This window comes from Ananas comosus, linkage group 21, assembly GCF_001540865.1.
Source record: "Ananas comosus cultivar F153 linkage group 21, ASM154086v1, whole genome shotgun sequence".
NCBI lineage: Eukaryota > Viridiplantae > Streptophyta > Magnoliopsida > Poales > Bromeliaceae > Ananas > Ananas comosus.
Genome location: NC_033641.1, coordinates 8,563,767 through 8,580,808, shown reverse-complemented (window position 1 = coordinate 8,580,808; position 17,042 = coordinate 8,563,767). Strand labels below are relative to the sequence as shown.

The 17,042-nt window shown below is 36.7% G+C and overlaps 2 protein-coding genes across 2 annotated transcripts in view; both read left to right on the top strand.

Moving 5' to 3' along the window:
- LOC109726341 (small G protein signaling modulator 1) lies at window positions 2,577–9,146 on the top strand. The gene is made up of 11 exons (XM_020255878.1): window positions 2,577–2,726; window positions 2,856–3,050; window positions 4,204–4,302; window positions 4,860–4,966; window positions 5,243–5,988; window positions 6,332–6,454; window positions 6,911–6,999; window positions 7,091–7,291; window positions 7,953–8,351; window positions 8,671–8,754; window positions 8,918–9,146. Exons 1-11 carry the CDS (start codon window positions 2,577–2,579, stop codon window positions 8,957–8,959), a joined length of 2,235 nt encoding a protein of 744 aa, XP_020111467.1. The 3' UTR covers window positions 8,960–9,146.
- Window positions 10,721–17,042, top strand: part of LOC109726340 — an 8,329-nt gene continuing 2,007 nt past the window's right edge. The window contains exons 1-7 of the mRNA XM_020255877.1: window positions 10,721–10,748; window positions 11,760–11,929; window positions 12,012–12,304; window positions 13,348–13,447; window positions 14,486–14,551; window positions 15,918–16,035; window positions 17,007–17,042. The exon at window positions 17,007–17,042 is cut by the window's right edge and continues 47 nt beyond it. Coding sequence (XP_020111466.1) covers window positions 10,721–10,748; window positions 11,760–11,929; window positions 12,012–12,304; window positions 13,348–13,447; window positions 14,486–14,551; window positions 15,918–16,035; window positions 17,007–17,042 — 811 coding nt within the window. The remainder of the gene's footprint in view (window positions 10,749–11,759; window positions 11,930–12,011; window positions 12,305–13,347; window positions 13,448–14,485; window positions 14,552–15,917; window positions 16,036–17,006) is intronic.

The window sequence follows — 17,042 nt, the reverse complement described above, 5'->3', positions numbered from 1 at the left end:
ACTTGGCTTGAAAAATTTATTATTATGAAATCAAATAATTTATAATGTTTAACCGGTATCGTTAAAAAATGTACAAATCTTATAATTTATGATATGTAGGCTTGTTGAATATTTTAGAATATGTATTCAACAAATTAAAGATTTTGATTTTGAGACATTTATTACTGAATTTTAGAAAATGATGTGTGAAATGTATAAGCTAAATTATAGAAAACCTCTCCTCTCAAAACCCGTTTTCTCATTTTTTTTCTGTCATTTAAAAATCTATACTTTGCCCTTTTATAAAATAAAAATTGTTCACTTCACCCTCCGCCGTTAGTGCCCCGTTACGGTTTCGTTTATAAAATATTATTATATTTTTTATACGAAAAATACTCGCAACCTCCTCTCCTCCTGGCTCGCCCTCCTCCGCCTCGCCATCTCGCCCTTCTCCGCTGCCTCGCCCTCGCCCACATCTCCGTCCACACCCACAAACACCCCCCTCCCTCCTTCGCCGCCTTACCTTCGCCCTCGTTGTCCTTACCCACCTCTTCATCCACGCTCACCTCGATTTTCTTACTACTGTTATCGAAATAGAGGGGCGACGAGACTGTAGGAGGAAAAGAGGAGCAGGTGGAGAAAAAAATGGAAAGAACCACGGCCGATCGAAGCGGCGGATGAGCATGATGAGGGAGGAGACGAAAATGGTGAGAGGCAAATTAGTCATTTTGTCATCACAGTTCACATTGTACCCTCTTGTGAATATTTTTTATTTTACAAGATGACAAAGTGTAGATTTTTAAATGACAGGAAGGAAAAGTGAAAAAACAGATATTAACATGAGGATTTTATGTAATTTAGTCATTTGTTTAATATGTGTCTTTGCATGGTATATTATGTTCTCTAAATTTAAAAAATAGTCAAATATAGTAAAATAATTTTTTTTGAACAATATGTCATTAGAGTAAAATAAAAATAAAACTACAGAATAACTGAGTATAATTTTTTACACGACGGGTATATATGCCGTACCACTGAATACTTTAGTATAAATTTTGAATTAGGGGGGTGGCAAAATAAAAATACGATATAATACAAGGGGCAAATCGAAGTTTATAGAGAAAACGAGTAAAAAAGATTTGGTTGTTGGGTCAACTGTCAACGCCGACATGAGGATGGGTTGTGGGGACCACCAAGGCGTAGGATCGTGCAACACATGGGGTGTATATACGGTTACTATACTTTTTAAACAGGAGTAAATTACAAATATAATATTATCAAGGGGTTTAATAACAAAAATGAGGAGGGAAAAATGTATGGAGACCCCTCAACTATACGCTATTCTGAAACAACCTCTCGACCTTTATATTTTTATGATTTAGCTCCAAAAGGACGAAAACAACTATTTAATAATTAAATATAGTACAAACCGAATTTACCAATAAAACGATGCCACGTGTACAACTAATATTTTTCGTACAACCGGCGCTGTACAGGATTCCCCTCCCCGAAGCGAATGGGCCCCTCTCTCCTACTTAACGTACTACTCCCTACACCGGGTGCATTAAAACACTCGTGCACCGCAGCACACGTGGGCTCTCTGATCACACTGTACCATGTCACGCGTCAATCGCAACCGCCCATTTCTCAGGTCTTCAGTTTTGTTATTCATAATTTGGACGGTCAGATTGTATTTAAGAGTGAAATGGACGATGAATAGATGGGCGGTGCACTTTTATACGGATACACTCGGTTTATTTAATAGTTTTCCCACCTTCACTCGTTCGTACCGAGAAAAAATGTACGGAGGCCCCTAAAATATAACATTTTGGACTTGACCCCTCAACATTAACTTATTCTTTTGAATAAGACCTCTTCGTGTTTTTAGAATTAAATATTTTTTCAAATAAATATAAAAGACTTAAAAAAATTTATCTTAATAAAAGTAATTTATATTTTAGAAAATAAATGATTGCTAATAACTCACAAAGCCCTTATAATTAACAAAAATTTTGACTACTATAAACTTTTCTCTGTGAAAAAAATAAAAATTAGAAGGTGTTGATTAGAAAATTAAAGCTCAGAGGACAATTTCTAAATATCTTATAGTTTAAGGGGTTTCCATACATTTTCACCTAAGCAAATTTTTTCTTAGGTGGTGTTAATTAAAAAAAAAAGTTGATTGTACAATTTCATAATTTCAGATACTTGAGAGGGTCTCTATACATTTTTACTCAAGTAGTAGCTATAATAGGGTGTCAATATAAAAAAATAATAATAAAAAAAGTAAGAGGGGCCATTTCTTAATATTCTATAGGGGAGGTGGTTTCCGTACATTTCTCCCTCCCCAAAAAGAAAAAAAGAAATTAAGCTGAGGGCGTTCTTTCAACATATACATAATTGAGGGGGTATCGATACATTTTTACTCAAGCCGTTATTGTTTATTTATTATTTGTTTTTTTATTAAAAAATCTTTAATTTAATAGTTATTTATTTATTATTTATTTATCACCAACTATTTTTCCCAATTCTCACTCCTCTCTCTCTCTCTCTCTCTCTCTCCGCCTCATCGATGCGAGGAAACCGAACCCCCGATCATGGCGCCCCCCTCCGAGCTCCCCCCCGATCGATCCCCGGCGCCCCCCGATCCCCCTTCCCCTCCCGATTCTAGGTACCAATCCGTCCCCCGATCCCGATCCCGACCCCGACTTCGTCCTCTCCTCCTCGCGATCTCTCGATCGAGATCGGTTTTGCCCCCCCTCCTCTCTCTCTCCCTTTCCCTCGATTTCGCCCTCATTTGGGCTCTTAGGTCGCGTTGAGATCAGTTTTTGAAGCGTGTAAGGGATCCGATTTTGTGTTGTTGTTGTTGTTTGTAGGGGCGGGGATGTGAAGTGGGTTTCGTTGTTTGTGCAGAGCGTGAGGCGGCGAGGTGGGCGGCGGCGGCGGTGGAGGTGGCGGCGGAGGGGGGAGGTGGCGATGGCGGTGGACGGCGAGGGGTCGTGAATCTACACCGCGTGAGCTCGATCGTGAAGGAGATTCGGGAGCCATGCCTTCAGCATTCGCCTTCGAAGGTCTCGATTCTATCTTGTGTTTGTCTTATAATTGCACCTTATTTTGAGTTTTCCAGTGGGTAGAGTTCGTATATGATTCAAATTACTTTAGAAGATTAATCCCTTGATTGATGTTTTAAATTGGAACGCAAAAATTTGTTGTTAATTTTACTTCATCTGGAGTTGCGGGATTAGTTTACTTATTACACCAGGATTACTTTTTCTTAATAGAGTAGGATGGTGATTAATTTGTATTTCTCTTAGATTTGGAGTGTTTTTTAAGTTATTTTGTTACTTCATTAATATTTATTTGGATTCTCGAGGCTTCCTCTGTATGCAAGTTGTAAAGCAAGGTCGAAAGCCATTGAAAATTACTAGACCTTCTCTTTAAGTGCTCAATTTAGACGCCACCTAGTTGAGAGGAACCGTACAAAGAGCTTTCACGAGTAACATAAATATCCATTTCATTTATTTTTTTCAAGAAATGAATATAGCTGGAAATGTGAAGCAACTAGATTTCGAACTTAAGACCTCAGGTACCAACCATCAAGCCTATTGCCACTTGTGCTAGGGATGATCGATTGTATAAATTTGATGTTAGATTTGAAGTTATAGAAGTATCTTTAGTATTGTCATGTGTTACTACTATTTAATGTTACAATACCTGGATTAGTCGTTCGCATCATGGAAAACCTAAGAGGAAATGATGAAGAACTGATGATATTTAGAGTGTATCATATGGTGGTATTTTGGTGGAGGGTTGCTGTGAAAATGATCTATTGTTTCTGTGTTTGAGTGTTTTCACTAGAAGCTGTAAGTTGGAAGTGTAGTTTAAGATAGAGCCGACATGGTTATCTGCATAACTGGCAAAGGGCATCCATAGATGGACAAAGAAGAAGGGAATAAAAAGGTTACCTGCATTACGGTTTCCTGCATTAGGATTTTCCTTGTGTCTCTGTTTAACTGGGTTGCAAGTTGACCTTTTTGTTGATCATCTCTACTAGGTCTACAGTTATGCTCATGAAGACGAATTTGTATTGAGTACTGGACCAAAAAGAAGAAAATTTTGTACAATTAAGTCTTATTGTTTACATTGCATATTGATGTGTTTTATGAGTTTTTCCTTCATATATTATTCTATCTCTTCTTGTTGTTTATACATCCTATTGAACAGGGAAACAAAATGCTCAAGCCAGAAAAGTGGCAAGCAATTTTTGACAATGATGGGAAGGTTATAGGTTTTCGTAAAGCACTGAAGTTGATTGTGCTGGGCGTAAGTAGCTTACAACTTTTCATATAAATGACCTGCCATTTGTCTCTGTATTTTCAACCTAATCATTTCTTGTTATTTGTTACAATTGATTACCTATAAATGTTCTTTTGCATCTTTCAACTTTCTATTACCAGAAAGTTAGTATGAGCATATTTTCTTATCCTAAAGGAAGCCATTCAGCTGTCTGCATTTATAGATCATATGACAACATTCTTACAGACCCTGTATATCTAGGGCTATTACTTGTTCTAACTTGGAGGAGCTTGGTAACACCTCATAGCTGAATATTTTACAATGTACTTGTTATGACAGACCATCAGCAGTGTGTTTGCAATCAACTTCTTTTACTGCTGTTAGATCTGTATAAAATTGTTTCAGCAGTGTGCTTATGATCTAAATTAGGAACGCATATAGCAATAACATTCCTGGTGGCATATTTACCCAATTCACCCTCCTTTGTTTCTTTCTTCTTCTTCTTTTTTTTGGCTTTGGTTATCCTGCAAGCTTTGAGCATTCCTCATTTACATGAACATATTGATTGTCTTTTCATACAAAAGCAGGGTGTAGATCCGTCTATTCGAGCAGAAGTTTGGGAGTTTCTTCTTGGTTGTTATGCCTTGAGTAGCACCTCTGAATGCCGGAGGCAACTGAGGATGGCTAGAAGGTTCGGTGTTTTCTTTCGTCCTTCTAGATTATCATATGGTTGTTAATATGGAATGGAAGCATTTTTAAGAAAACTATTTTTTTTTATTTTCGTCTATGTACATACCAATAGAAGTTGGATCTATGAGATTGTGATCTGACAATCTGAACTCTCATTTTTTTTCAATGGGCTTTTTAATGTAAGATTTTTATTCATGCTCCTAAAATTATGTTCTGTGTCTTCTCCATCTAGGGATCATCTAGACCTTACTGTTGAACAATTAATCTTTCCTTGCAGAGAAAGGTATGAAGATTTGATCAGGCAGTGCCAAATGATGCACTCAAGCGTCGGCACTGGAGAACTTGCCTATGTGGTGGGTTCCAAAGTAATGGATGTGAGGACTTTGTCAAAAGACAATACTAATAACAATAGAGAAGAAGCAACTACAAGTTGGCGAGCTTCTCGAGATTCTGCTAACAGAATAGAAGAAAACTCTGAGTCAAACAACGGCTATACAGAAACCTTGTCTGCAAACAAAAGGAAGAGCTGTAGTAATTCAGCTGAGCTGGGTAGTTTCAGGGAAAGCACAGATAGCCCAGCCTGTAATTCTACATATAACAGTTTCTTGAGAAGTTCGGAAAATGAATTTGATGAACCCAAGTATGACACACAGAGCTTTTATGATTTCCCCCCTTTGCCTGTAACAAATTTGTTCTGGGAAGGGGATAGGGACGAGGACAGTAGTTTTTATGCTACTGAACAAACATTAGGATTCCAGGATGGACAGGTGCATAGCTTTCAAATAAACAACAATGTAGATCTCATAATGGAATCAACTTCTTCGTCAAATGATGTGTCACGAGCAAGTAACAGTGGTACTGAAAGAAATTGGGCAAAGAATGGGGATTTTAAAAAGGAAATTGTAGATGGTTTAAGGATATCAGATGCTCCAGAAGAAGCTATAGTCAATGGAACCACGACCAGTAGTTTAGTTGCTAATGAAGATAGAGTTTCTGAGTGGCTTTGGACTCTTCATCGAATCGGTAAGCTGGCAGTATTATGGCTAATGCAGGAAACTCCCATTAATATAGTGATCTCACATTTTCTCACCTGAGTTTTACTCTGACTAATATTCAACTTTATATGTATATAAATTGTCTAAGGAGTGATGATGGAAGGAGGCAAATGATGAAAAAGCAAAACATTTTAAGGTTTAATATATGTTGCAATATTCAAGGCGCCAATTTTAAATTCATGATTTATAGTGGATTTCCATCATTTTGTCAACTATTATTGAATTTTGAAACTGTTAATTGAAAGGTGTCTTTAGTGCTGAATTACATATGGCTTTCATATGCCTGAATGTGAAATCACCTGGTTGTGCAGTTGTTGATGTGGTTCGAACAGATAATCATCTCGAGTTTTATGAAGACTCAAAAAACATGGCCAGAATGTCAGATATTCTTGCCGTCTATGCATGGGTTGATCCTGCTACTGGATACTGCCAAGGTTTGCCTCCTCATTTTGTTTCAGTATCATGAATATTCTGCTTATTGCCAAACTCAATACAGTTGCCTCACTGTAGTAGTCTAAGTGTTCAGTTTGGAATTGTTTACATGTTTTAACATTTGTTTTTCTTTAAAAATTTATATGCTTGAATTTGCTTAGCAATGATTTTCTTTGATTTTGCTATAGTTGTATTCGTTAAGTACTCTACTTCTATGTCTTTTGATTAAAACAAAAAAATTGATATGGCTAACCTTTTGTATTCTTGTTTTCTTAAAAAGGATGAGTTTGAAAATCAGGCAACAATACTGGAACTACACAAATTCATCACCAAGCGCTTTTAAGTTTGTAAAACTCAAAGAAGGGAAAAAAAATGGGTGACAGAAACAATGGCACATTAGTTTGTGCCACGTCCTTCCATTTAACACATTTATCTAACAAGGGCTGTTTATGTTGTAGGTATGAGCGATTTGCTTTCCCCTTTTGTTGTCCTTTATGAGGATAATGCGGATGCCTTTTGGTGCTTCGAGATGCTTCTACGAAGAATGGTGCTTTAACATCTTTGTTGATTGTATTTTTCTATCCAGTTTTGTTGTTCTACTGAGTTGATGAAACCACATCTTCTTTGGCTTTCTTTAGCGTGAAAATTTTCAGATGGAAGGACCGACTGGAGTCATGAGGCAGTTGCAAGCACTGTGGAAGATCCTGGAATTAACAGATGCAGAAATGTTTGAACATCTATCAGTTATTGGAGCTGAAAGTCTTCATTTTGCTTTCCGAATGTTGTTGGTGCTTTTCCGACGGGAGCTATCCTTTGATGAGGCCCTTTGCATGTGGGAGGTTTGTTTCTACGAGATGTTGCCATTCTGAGAAACATAGGTTGATGACTATTGAAGTTGTTTTTTGTCACTTGACTCGTACATGTTTGATTGCCAACCTTAAGAAACATTCTTACATCAAGTCTAATTATTAAATGTTGCTCCTGGAACCTAACCTTATTGTTGCATGCATAAAAATTTTGGCAGCATTAAATATTGTTTATGGTGTATGGTTGTATGTGTGTACATGCTGTTTGGTTTGTGCAATCTTTGTTTAAATAACAATGGTTTCACAAATTTGTTGTTTTTAATTTAACATTTCCTAGTCATTTAAGGAAGGTAAGTAGGTGGAACACTTGGTTTCAGAGATTGAATTTACATACCCATTGACCTATTGTTACTCAAGAAACCATATAAATCTTCATATGTAATACACTGGAGAAAAAATCTTTGATTTATAATATCCATTACAGCAAAGCTCCAAGCACCAATGATCCACTGCCTTAACATTTCTAATTCATACTAGATACGTGAATGATTTGAACCAGAAGCCTCCAATTTCTCAATTCTTTTGTTGTTTTCTATTTTAGAAGTCTAAAATTATTATGGTTTGTCTAGTCTCCAATTTCTTAATTCTTTTGTTGTTTTCTATTTTAGAACTCTTATTATTATGGTTTCTCTAGATGATGTGGGCTGCTGATTTTGATGACGCCATGACTCGGCGGTTGGAGGAGAATTGCCTAGAACCATTAATGTTAAACCTTAGGACTGATTCACGTACAGAGATGAAAGGAGAACGTCTGGAGAATGGGAAAAGGAAATTCAAAAGCATGCGGCCTCGTTATAGAAATGGTCAAACTTGTCGGCCCTTTTATAGCAGTGGAGTGAGATCAATTACGAGCCATCCTCTGTGCGGCTTGGCGAAGGCCAATTTCTGGCAAAGGGATGATCTTCTCCACAACCCATCTGCATCAAAGAAGAACATGGATGATGAGCTGCCAGTGTTCTGTGTGGCAGCCATTTTGATCATAAACCGCCAAAAGATTATGAGAGAAACCAATTCTATGGATGACATAATTAAGGCAAGTATTTTTCTTTCTTTCTTTTTGATATATTTCTCTTGCCAACTTTTTGAGGCATATCTTACATGTGACTAGTTGTTAGCTTGATTGGAGTTCTAGTGGTCTCCCAAGACAAACATTATCAGTTTCCTTTAACTGCTGTAGATGTTATAGTTTCTAATTGGGTTTTCAACTACTTTATCGAGTGGTTTGCTTTTTCTGTTGAAAGCTGTTGTATTTGACTTTTTGCTGTTATGTTTCTAGGAACCTTTATCTGTTATTTTACCATTTGCAATTACTAGTTCAGCAATTACATTTTGTTTTGTTATTCTTTATACAGATGTTTAATGATAACTTGCTGAAACTTAACGTGAAAAGATGCACACGCATGGCTATTAAGCTGAGGAACAAGTACTTCCTCAAGGTAATTTGTGTTCTAATATATTTTGTCCTGTGTATTTTATGTCATGATTATTTCGTGGCCCTCTCGGTACACTATCTTTTCCCTTTCCTAGTTATTGCATTCTTTTTATGCCTTGCATTCCATAGTTTCTTGTTAATACTTCCAAGCTCTGTGTTTGATACAGTTAATGAGGCAAACAAGCATGGGAATCTCCGAGAAACAATAAAAATTAGGAACAAAAAACCTTGGTCTTTGCCCAATGGTCTATACATCTCTCAGAGGTGGCAACTCAAGTTGGTTTCCAGCTTTATGATTATATCTATTCAATTCTATATATCTTCTGGGTCCTGAACACTGAGATTCCCAGGGTTTTGGAAAATTGAACATCACGTGTCCCATACAGCTGTTTAAGGTGAGTTCATCTGCATCATTTATTTCACTTTCGAAGCGATCAAGGTAGGTTTAGCAAACTTAAAATCTTCAATACCTTTCCCTTGTCGACTTCCTTTCCTAGTTTTTTCCCATTCTCTTGGATCGATGGACTTCATGTTTGACATGAGAGCCTAATAAAATGTGAATGCGTCGCCTTTTACCATCACTCCCCTTAGTAAGATTCAACGAGAAATATACTTAGTTACTTACAGATGATACTTCAAATCTGAAGGCGGTAGGACCGCATTAAAACTGCTGGTGCTATTGTATTTAGTCTCTACTTGTTGCTAGAGATTTAGAATTTTGTAATGCAGGAACAGAAAAAAATCATCGATGGTTCTTGCTCTTAAGTTCTCCTTACAATAGCTCACAAATCTTTATAGTACTCCTGTAAAAAGTTGGGTAGTTCCTGATCTTTCAAGAAATTGTAGTTTTGTCCGTGATTTTCGCTCAAACAAATAGGTCTCTATACGCAATCTGCGCTTGCCTTCACTGCGATTTTCTTCTATATCTTTTTATGTCTTCTAGAAGTCGAGTGTATAAGCTAGCGAATGACAGAGGTTTCGGAGGGAAAACTAACTCGGGGATTGCATAGCAAGAACTATGTTAAGTTCGGCGGCCACTTTGTTAGATGACAGATTTCGGATCAGGTTGCAATTCTTTAAAAGTCCGCGTCCAAGTCGTAGTTGATTGCGAACTATTCTTTGTGCCTTGGTGTTGTATATTCTCTCTACTAATTACATATTTGTGCCTTGGTGTTGTATATTTTCTCTACTAATTACATATTTGTTTTACCAATACATATCAACAGTAAGATCATGCACTCATAATTGTTTTCCTTTCTCCAGAAAAAGAAAAAAAAAACCTGTAAATAATCTTCCGATTCATCGACAAACTTCAAGCTGAGACTCATCCGGTGACACAGAAATGTTCTCCCCGCTCGGCTAAGTCGGAACTTCATCGAACCCTTTCCTTTGTTGCTGCCTCACTGCTGCCGCCGCCGCCGCCGCCGCCGCCGCCGCTCGCATCAAATTGCGAGCACGTAATCTGATTCATTCCTTTTAAATCTTGTACTGTGCTGCTCCTGATGGGAATTTTAGAGGTAGTAAAAAAAAAAAAAAAAAAAAAAAAAACAAGTCAACTGCTGTAATATCTTTTTTCTTTCCAAAGAAATTAATTCTTTTACTATCTTCAATCAGTTTCATTACCTGACAGAGTAATGAAAGAGCAGAATTTGATTCAAACAAAGGAGTAGCGTTGCAGATGAATTCGATTGGAGGATGCTGTTTTTAGCCACAAAAAAAACAGCAAAATTGTGCTAAAATAAAAAGGTAACTAAAAACAGCACCAGAGCTAGCCACGTTTTGTAGTTTGTTTTTGCTTTTTACCCTTTTTTTTTTGTTTTTTAAAAAATTTTGGCTACGGAACTTCTCTGTTCTTGTAACCTGACAAAGTTAAAAAAATAAAAATAAAAAAATTAAAAAACATTTTAAGAAAAGGCTACCAAATTTCGTCTATAAACGCACAAACGGAAATTAATCTCCGACCAGTGGAGATGGGAACCTGGTTCTCAAAAATATCCGGTTTGTAAATTTTAAAAAGCTGCTTCTACAAATGCGAAGAGACCCCTCATCTATTGAGCATTGACATGGCCCCTCCAACTATTCTTTTTTGTATTCATACTCGAGCGCTGCTACCTATACATACCTTAATTAAAAGGGGATGAGCATCTTAGATCCAAGAGCTAAAATTTTGTACTCTATATTATCAATTTTGTGTTTTTTTTGTAATTATTGAAACTTTGAAGAATTTTCTAAATTCTAAAATTCACAAGTATAAGATGTACACTATGAAAGATGCATTGGTAGCATTTCTCCTGAGACTCTCAACTCCATTTTTTTTAGAATTGAATAATTTTAGTCAAAATATTTAAAAATTTTATAAAATGTATTAAGAATTTTACCAAATTTAATAACTTCAATTATATTTTAGCAAAACAAAATTGATTAATAAGTAACTGAAATATTATATTTAATAAAATATTTAATTTATTTCAGTATAAAAACTCTAAAAAGTAATTTGAGGGCTCACAAACCAAAGAAAGAAATAAATGCACTAAGACATGATTTCCCCTCTTTTGCAAATAATAGCATGCACTTTTTTTTTTAGAACCCCTCAATTTTATCAAAGTAGGCTACTTTTTGGAGGGACATTTTTTATTGCATAACTTGCATATAATAATGCAACTTGAAAATATAAAAAAATTAATTTTTTTCTCAATTTTGATATTTAAGCATGAGAGTATAGAAGCATATGATAAATCCATTTTTAACTGTTATCACTTTTTCCATTTATTAGAATAGAAAAAATAAATTTCCTTGTGTGTTGAAGTTTTACAAGTTTACCACCAAAATTACCACCAAAACTTCAATTGAAGAATATTAAATTATTTAATAAAGTTGAGACAGTCCAATTGCAATAATTAGAAGTCCAGGGATTCATTTGCATAAGAGCTAATGATTAGGGGTCTCTGTGCATTTTTTTTACAAAAAAAAAAGTTGAGGAGTGCATTTCATAATTGTCTATAATTGAAGGGGTTCCGTACATTTTTCCCGAAACAAGCTCCGTAACCTCTCCTCTTCGTCCTCCCCCGATAGTTTCATTCCTATTTCATTTGTTTTTATGGATCCCCTTCGACACCACCCTCTTCTCCAATGCCCAAACCCTAACCCCCCTCGTCGCCTCCTCCTCCTCCTCCATTAGGGCAATCCCCTCACTCGTTGTCTCTCTCTCTCTCTCTCTCTCTCGCATCCTCCTCCTCATCCTTCTTGCGGTGGAGGTCATAGGCCGCGGCGGCGGAGGGCTCGGGGAAGCGGGGGGGTGTGGGGTGCGGGGGGTTTCGCTTCTTGGATGGGCGCGAACGCGAACCCGAACCCGTCGGGGAACCAGGACGGGGCCTACAGGGCGGCGGCGGCGGCGGCGGCGGGGGCGGCGCCGCCGCTAATGGAAACCCTAGGAACGGATGCGTGGCTGCGGCGGTGGGCAATTCGGCGACTGCACAGGCGCTGAAGCACAACCCGGGGATATCGCTCGAGTGGTCGGCGGAGGAGCAAGCCATGCTGGAGAAGCGGCTTAATGAGTGAGTTTTGGGATTATTTGGGGGCTTTTATTTAACTTTTTCTTTTTCGTTTTCTCGATTGATTTGGGCTTTATATTCTGTTATTCTTATTCTTACATGTTGGAGAATTTGATTGTGAATATTTGTGCTTATTTAGTTTGGTATAATTCAATTGTTTTGGATAAGAAATTCCTAATTTTTAAGTAATAAAATTTTGGAGAAAGATAGAATTTAACCAAATTTTATGATTATTGGTAAACATAGAATCATTAATGGCATTGACAACTAGAAAACCAACTAGAATTGTTTGGGGAGAGAGGTGGGAAGCTACACAAGAGACCTCATTTAAATGGCTCTCACTTTGGACCAAGGTTTTCAATGCCCATCAGCACGCGCCATGCTTACCGTCCCTTACCGCCAAGAGGATACTAGCACGATACGACCCGTACCGATCGCATGGCTCAACATCATCTTTTCTTTAAAAGTAACAAGTAGTCATCTCAATAAAGTGCAAAAGATTTGATAAAAGTATATAATAAGCAATAAGAATATATTGGTATCAAAGAAAATAAATATTTGATATCATAATGTGTCGTACACAGATATTTTTGTGACCGGTACACATTGGCGCGATAAGACGTACATCATGTCGTATTGTGTCAACAAGTTTACAGCATGACCCTGTGCCACAGTATTTAAATTCTTGCTTTAGACTGTCAAGACACATCTATTCTTTAGCCTTAACTGCCAACCTGTTGCAAATATAAAGAGACTTGAATTCTAAACTCCTCAATTTAGCTCCTATTCTTTTACAATTTTTAAACTATTAGTGGGGGGTATACCTTACAACCTTAATCAAAGGCTGGGAGATTATGCTTTTAGAATAGCTTCTCTGGGGAATTCCTTTTTGCTTCCTTCTTATATTCTTTATGTGATGAATGGTCATTACTGGATTTAAATTCTAGTTACTACTTAATTGATGTTCCTTTTTTTCACCTTTCCGTTTGATTTTTTTTTTTTAAATGAGAGGACTTTTATAATTTTGTAGTTCTCTACACTTGCAGGTATGCATCTTTGTCAAGTGTAGTTCGTTATGCAAAAATAGCCATGGAATTGGAGACCAAAACAGTACGAGATGTGGCCCTGAGATGCAGATGGATGAATGTAAGTCTTACAGATAATAGCATTCATTCTTGCCATTTAAGACCTGAAAGCTACTTTATGTTGCAGAAGAGAATCAAAAGCACTTGAAACTAAATTCGAATATTCCTTGACCTATGACATTTCTGTCTTTTGTATGTTAGAGAAAGCATGTCTTTAGATTTGCTAGCACCTGTAGATTCACCCAAGCAAGCTACACAAATCATCTTATTTACAGTTTATGTTTCTTGTACCAAGTGGGTTGAACAGTAAGCATAATAAGGGCAGTAACACACGAGACTTCTACCCATGCATAAACGCACGTAATGTTTACATTTGAATCAATAATAGTTGCTTCATTATTCATAATACATAGCAAGAACAAGGAGCATGATTTCACCAATTCAAGGTTGTTTTTACATATTAACCATGTCTAGCAGCTCACATCTTGACTGAGTATTGATGCAAGCATTTTATAGAAGTGCCAGATTGTCCTAATCAATTAAAATTTCTGCCATGCATGCCCTGTATCAGCCCTATAAATTCATGTCATATTATCTTGACATGGTTATTGTGTCGTTTAGAAAAGAGCTTCTGGGACGTAAGCAATAGCAACCACATCTATATATTTCCAATTAATCTTATGTACTTTTGGCTGTCACTAGAAGTCTTTTGCCCTCGACATTGTTTCAAGCTAGATGAATCACACTTCATTATATGGATTTGCCACATATGACTTGGTTAGACTTGTTCGCTCTCTTGAAGGCCCTTCCATTTTTGTTCCAAAGGATGTTCACAACTTAACATCTTCAAAATCATATATATATATATATATATATATATATATATATATATATATATATATTGGACATGAATCAGTTTGACGGTTTGTAGTTCCAACACTATCCACGTAGTACGCAAATATATTCTCTAAATTTTGCTAGCCTTAATATTTTGCATCTTATAGCATAGTTACTGTATGTAGCCTTTGAATGGATACTTCACACTATAGGTTGTCTTTTTAGTAATTAAACATTTGAAGCCATTTTTTTTATCCGGCAGAAAAAGGAGAGCGGCAAGAGAAGGAAAGAAGACCATAACTTGGCAAGGAAGAACAAAGATAAAAAGGTAATCATTTTCCATATATCTAAATTTTATATTGTGCTGAAGTCACACTGCGTCAATATGCGCTTATTTAGCTCTGGCATTATTTAGTGCATGATTTTGCTTCTTTCAGTCAGAGTTGTTTTTTAAATCACTTCTGGATTATTATGTCTAATGATTCCTTCATTAGTCTGTGAAATATGATTGTACGGCACTGTCAATACATAGTTGATTGCATGTCATGAGAGTTTGAAGGTTCTTAAATATGACATTACAATCCATAAGAATGAAGGAAAAAAGGAAGAGAAGGTGCATAGACTTGAGAAAGTGTCCTCATTTTACTTTCTTTGTGTTTATTGGTTTGTCCCCTTCTATCTCTGCCTTTTATCTATTGACTCCTCTCTTTAATCCCCTCCCTGTCTCATGCTGCTCATGTCAAATTCATTCCTACTCTCATCTCTAGTGCATAACGGACACTTGTCCTCTCCGCCCTTCATGCATTTAGATAAATTGGTTTAACAGGAAATAATTAGTGCCACTGTACCTTCTGATATTATTTTGGTGAATTTAACCAAGATTCTTTCAGTGAGCTTCATTGGTAATCTGGCATATACATACTTTACGTGTTATATCGTAAATGCTATGGCGGGATTTTTCCATGGGTAATTCTGAATGATGTGACCCTTTTTAGCAGTTGCGGAATTTGATTTTGCTGATTATCTGTTCAGTTTATCTCACTGAAAATGTACAAAGTAGAAACCTTGCAAGCAAATGGTACAATATTTCTAGCATAATTGGCCCCATTGAAATCTCAATACAGAGATGGGGCCTTGAAACTATTGAAAACAGTGCCAGTGGTTTAGAAATATTCATGCCTTCATACATAATTTGTGAAATATCTCATACAATAATTCAAAGGCTACAAACAATAGGTGTTAACATAGTCTCATATCATGCATTGTGAAACAAGATGCATAGCGATCAGCGATCTGCTGTTCAGAGTAGCAGTCATATCCTTGGTGAAGTTGGTTTCCTTTAGCCTTTCTTATCTCAAGTTTCCTTTTAGCTTTTCATATCTCAAACTACTCTAGACTTGTTTACATTATTGAGCCTAGCATTTGGTAGCATATTAACTATCGGAATATTATTCGTTGCTTGGAGTTTCTGAACTTCCTATATGTTCTCTAGATGTCAAATCCTTGCCTTTTCAATTGAATTACATTGGGGATTACTCGAAAATCTTTGTACACTGATCAAATATGAACTATGTAGGTTCTCTTTTATTTCTTCTCTGAGAATGCTCTTTCGCAGTCATGTGCCTTTATTGCTCTTTCCATAATTCAGTCCGCTGAGAATTTTGTAATGTTATAACATTGTCCAGTCCATGCAGGAAAAGAGTGCAGATCCTTCAGCTAAACCGTCCTCCTCTCACTTATCTGGACGGCCTAATGTTCCTCCATATTCCCTGCCAACAATATCTATGGAGGACGATGACATCTCAGTTGAGGGTAAGTATTATATATGTAGAATAAAATACTCTTTGCTAGTTTCAATGGATTCTTGCAGAAGTTGTTGCAATTGCCTTGTCTTCTGTATGGGACTGCGTACATTTATGGCTGTGCTTGCCTACCATACTTCTTCACTCTCTACTGTCAAAGAATTCTTTATTAACCAAAGTACAATGGGGTTAATATTATCTAATTTTGGATGGGATTGTTTGTGACTGTATTCTCCAAAGAAAGATACACCTCTCTCTCATTATATATTTTGTTTACTGTAATCAAACAATGAATAATGCTGCTGCTGCTGCCGCCGAACCATGCATGTTGTGATATTACACAATTCTTGTTTACGGAGGTGGCTGTTCATTTTGGATGGAATGCTCTACAGCTGCATATATGTAAACTATTCCTGCAAAACCTAAGGCCTCCAGAGCCCACCAGATTTGAGGTTTTCCTCAGCAAAGAAAAACCTCTTTAATCTTGTTAGGTAATCTGCTCCTTGGTTTATTTATGAATGATTCTCACAAAAGAAGATATTCTATGGCTATAAACATCCCTTGACAAGATTGTGGAATGTAGGTTTTCTACATTTTCCGTATTTCTAATTATACCAGTTATCTTGCCTTAATCTTGCCTCGTGTAGTGCCTTAATCAAGATGAAATAAACTTCCAGCCTTAGAAGTAGAAGTTTTTATTTTAGCTTCTGCTTCCGCTGAAGCAGGTTAGGGGGATGTTGATGAAAGAGCTTTTAATGCTTCTTTTGAGAGATCTATTCAATCAACACTTCTGTCAAAACTTTAGACTGGCCAAAGAGGCCCTTAGATATATGTGGCTTTATAAGGTGAAATAATAAGTGGGAAGAAATCTTCATCCATATAGAACAAAACATGTTGCCGATTTCTCTGCCTACGATGATTTTCAAATATTTGTTAATTATGCACACAATTGTGAAGTTTGTTTGTTTTGTTGTGTTGCAGCTATTGGAGGTGCAACAGGAAAGCTTCTCCAGCGCA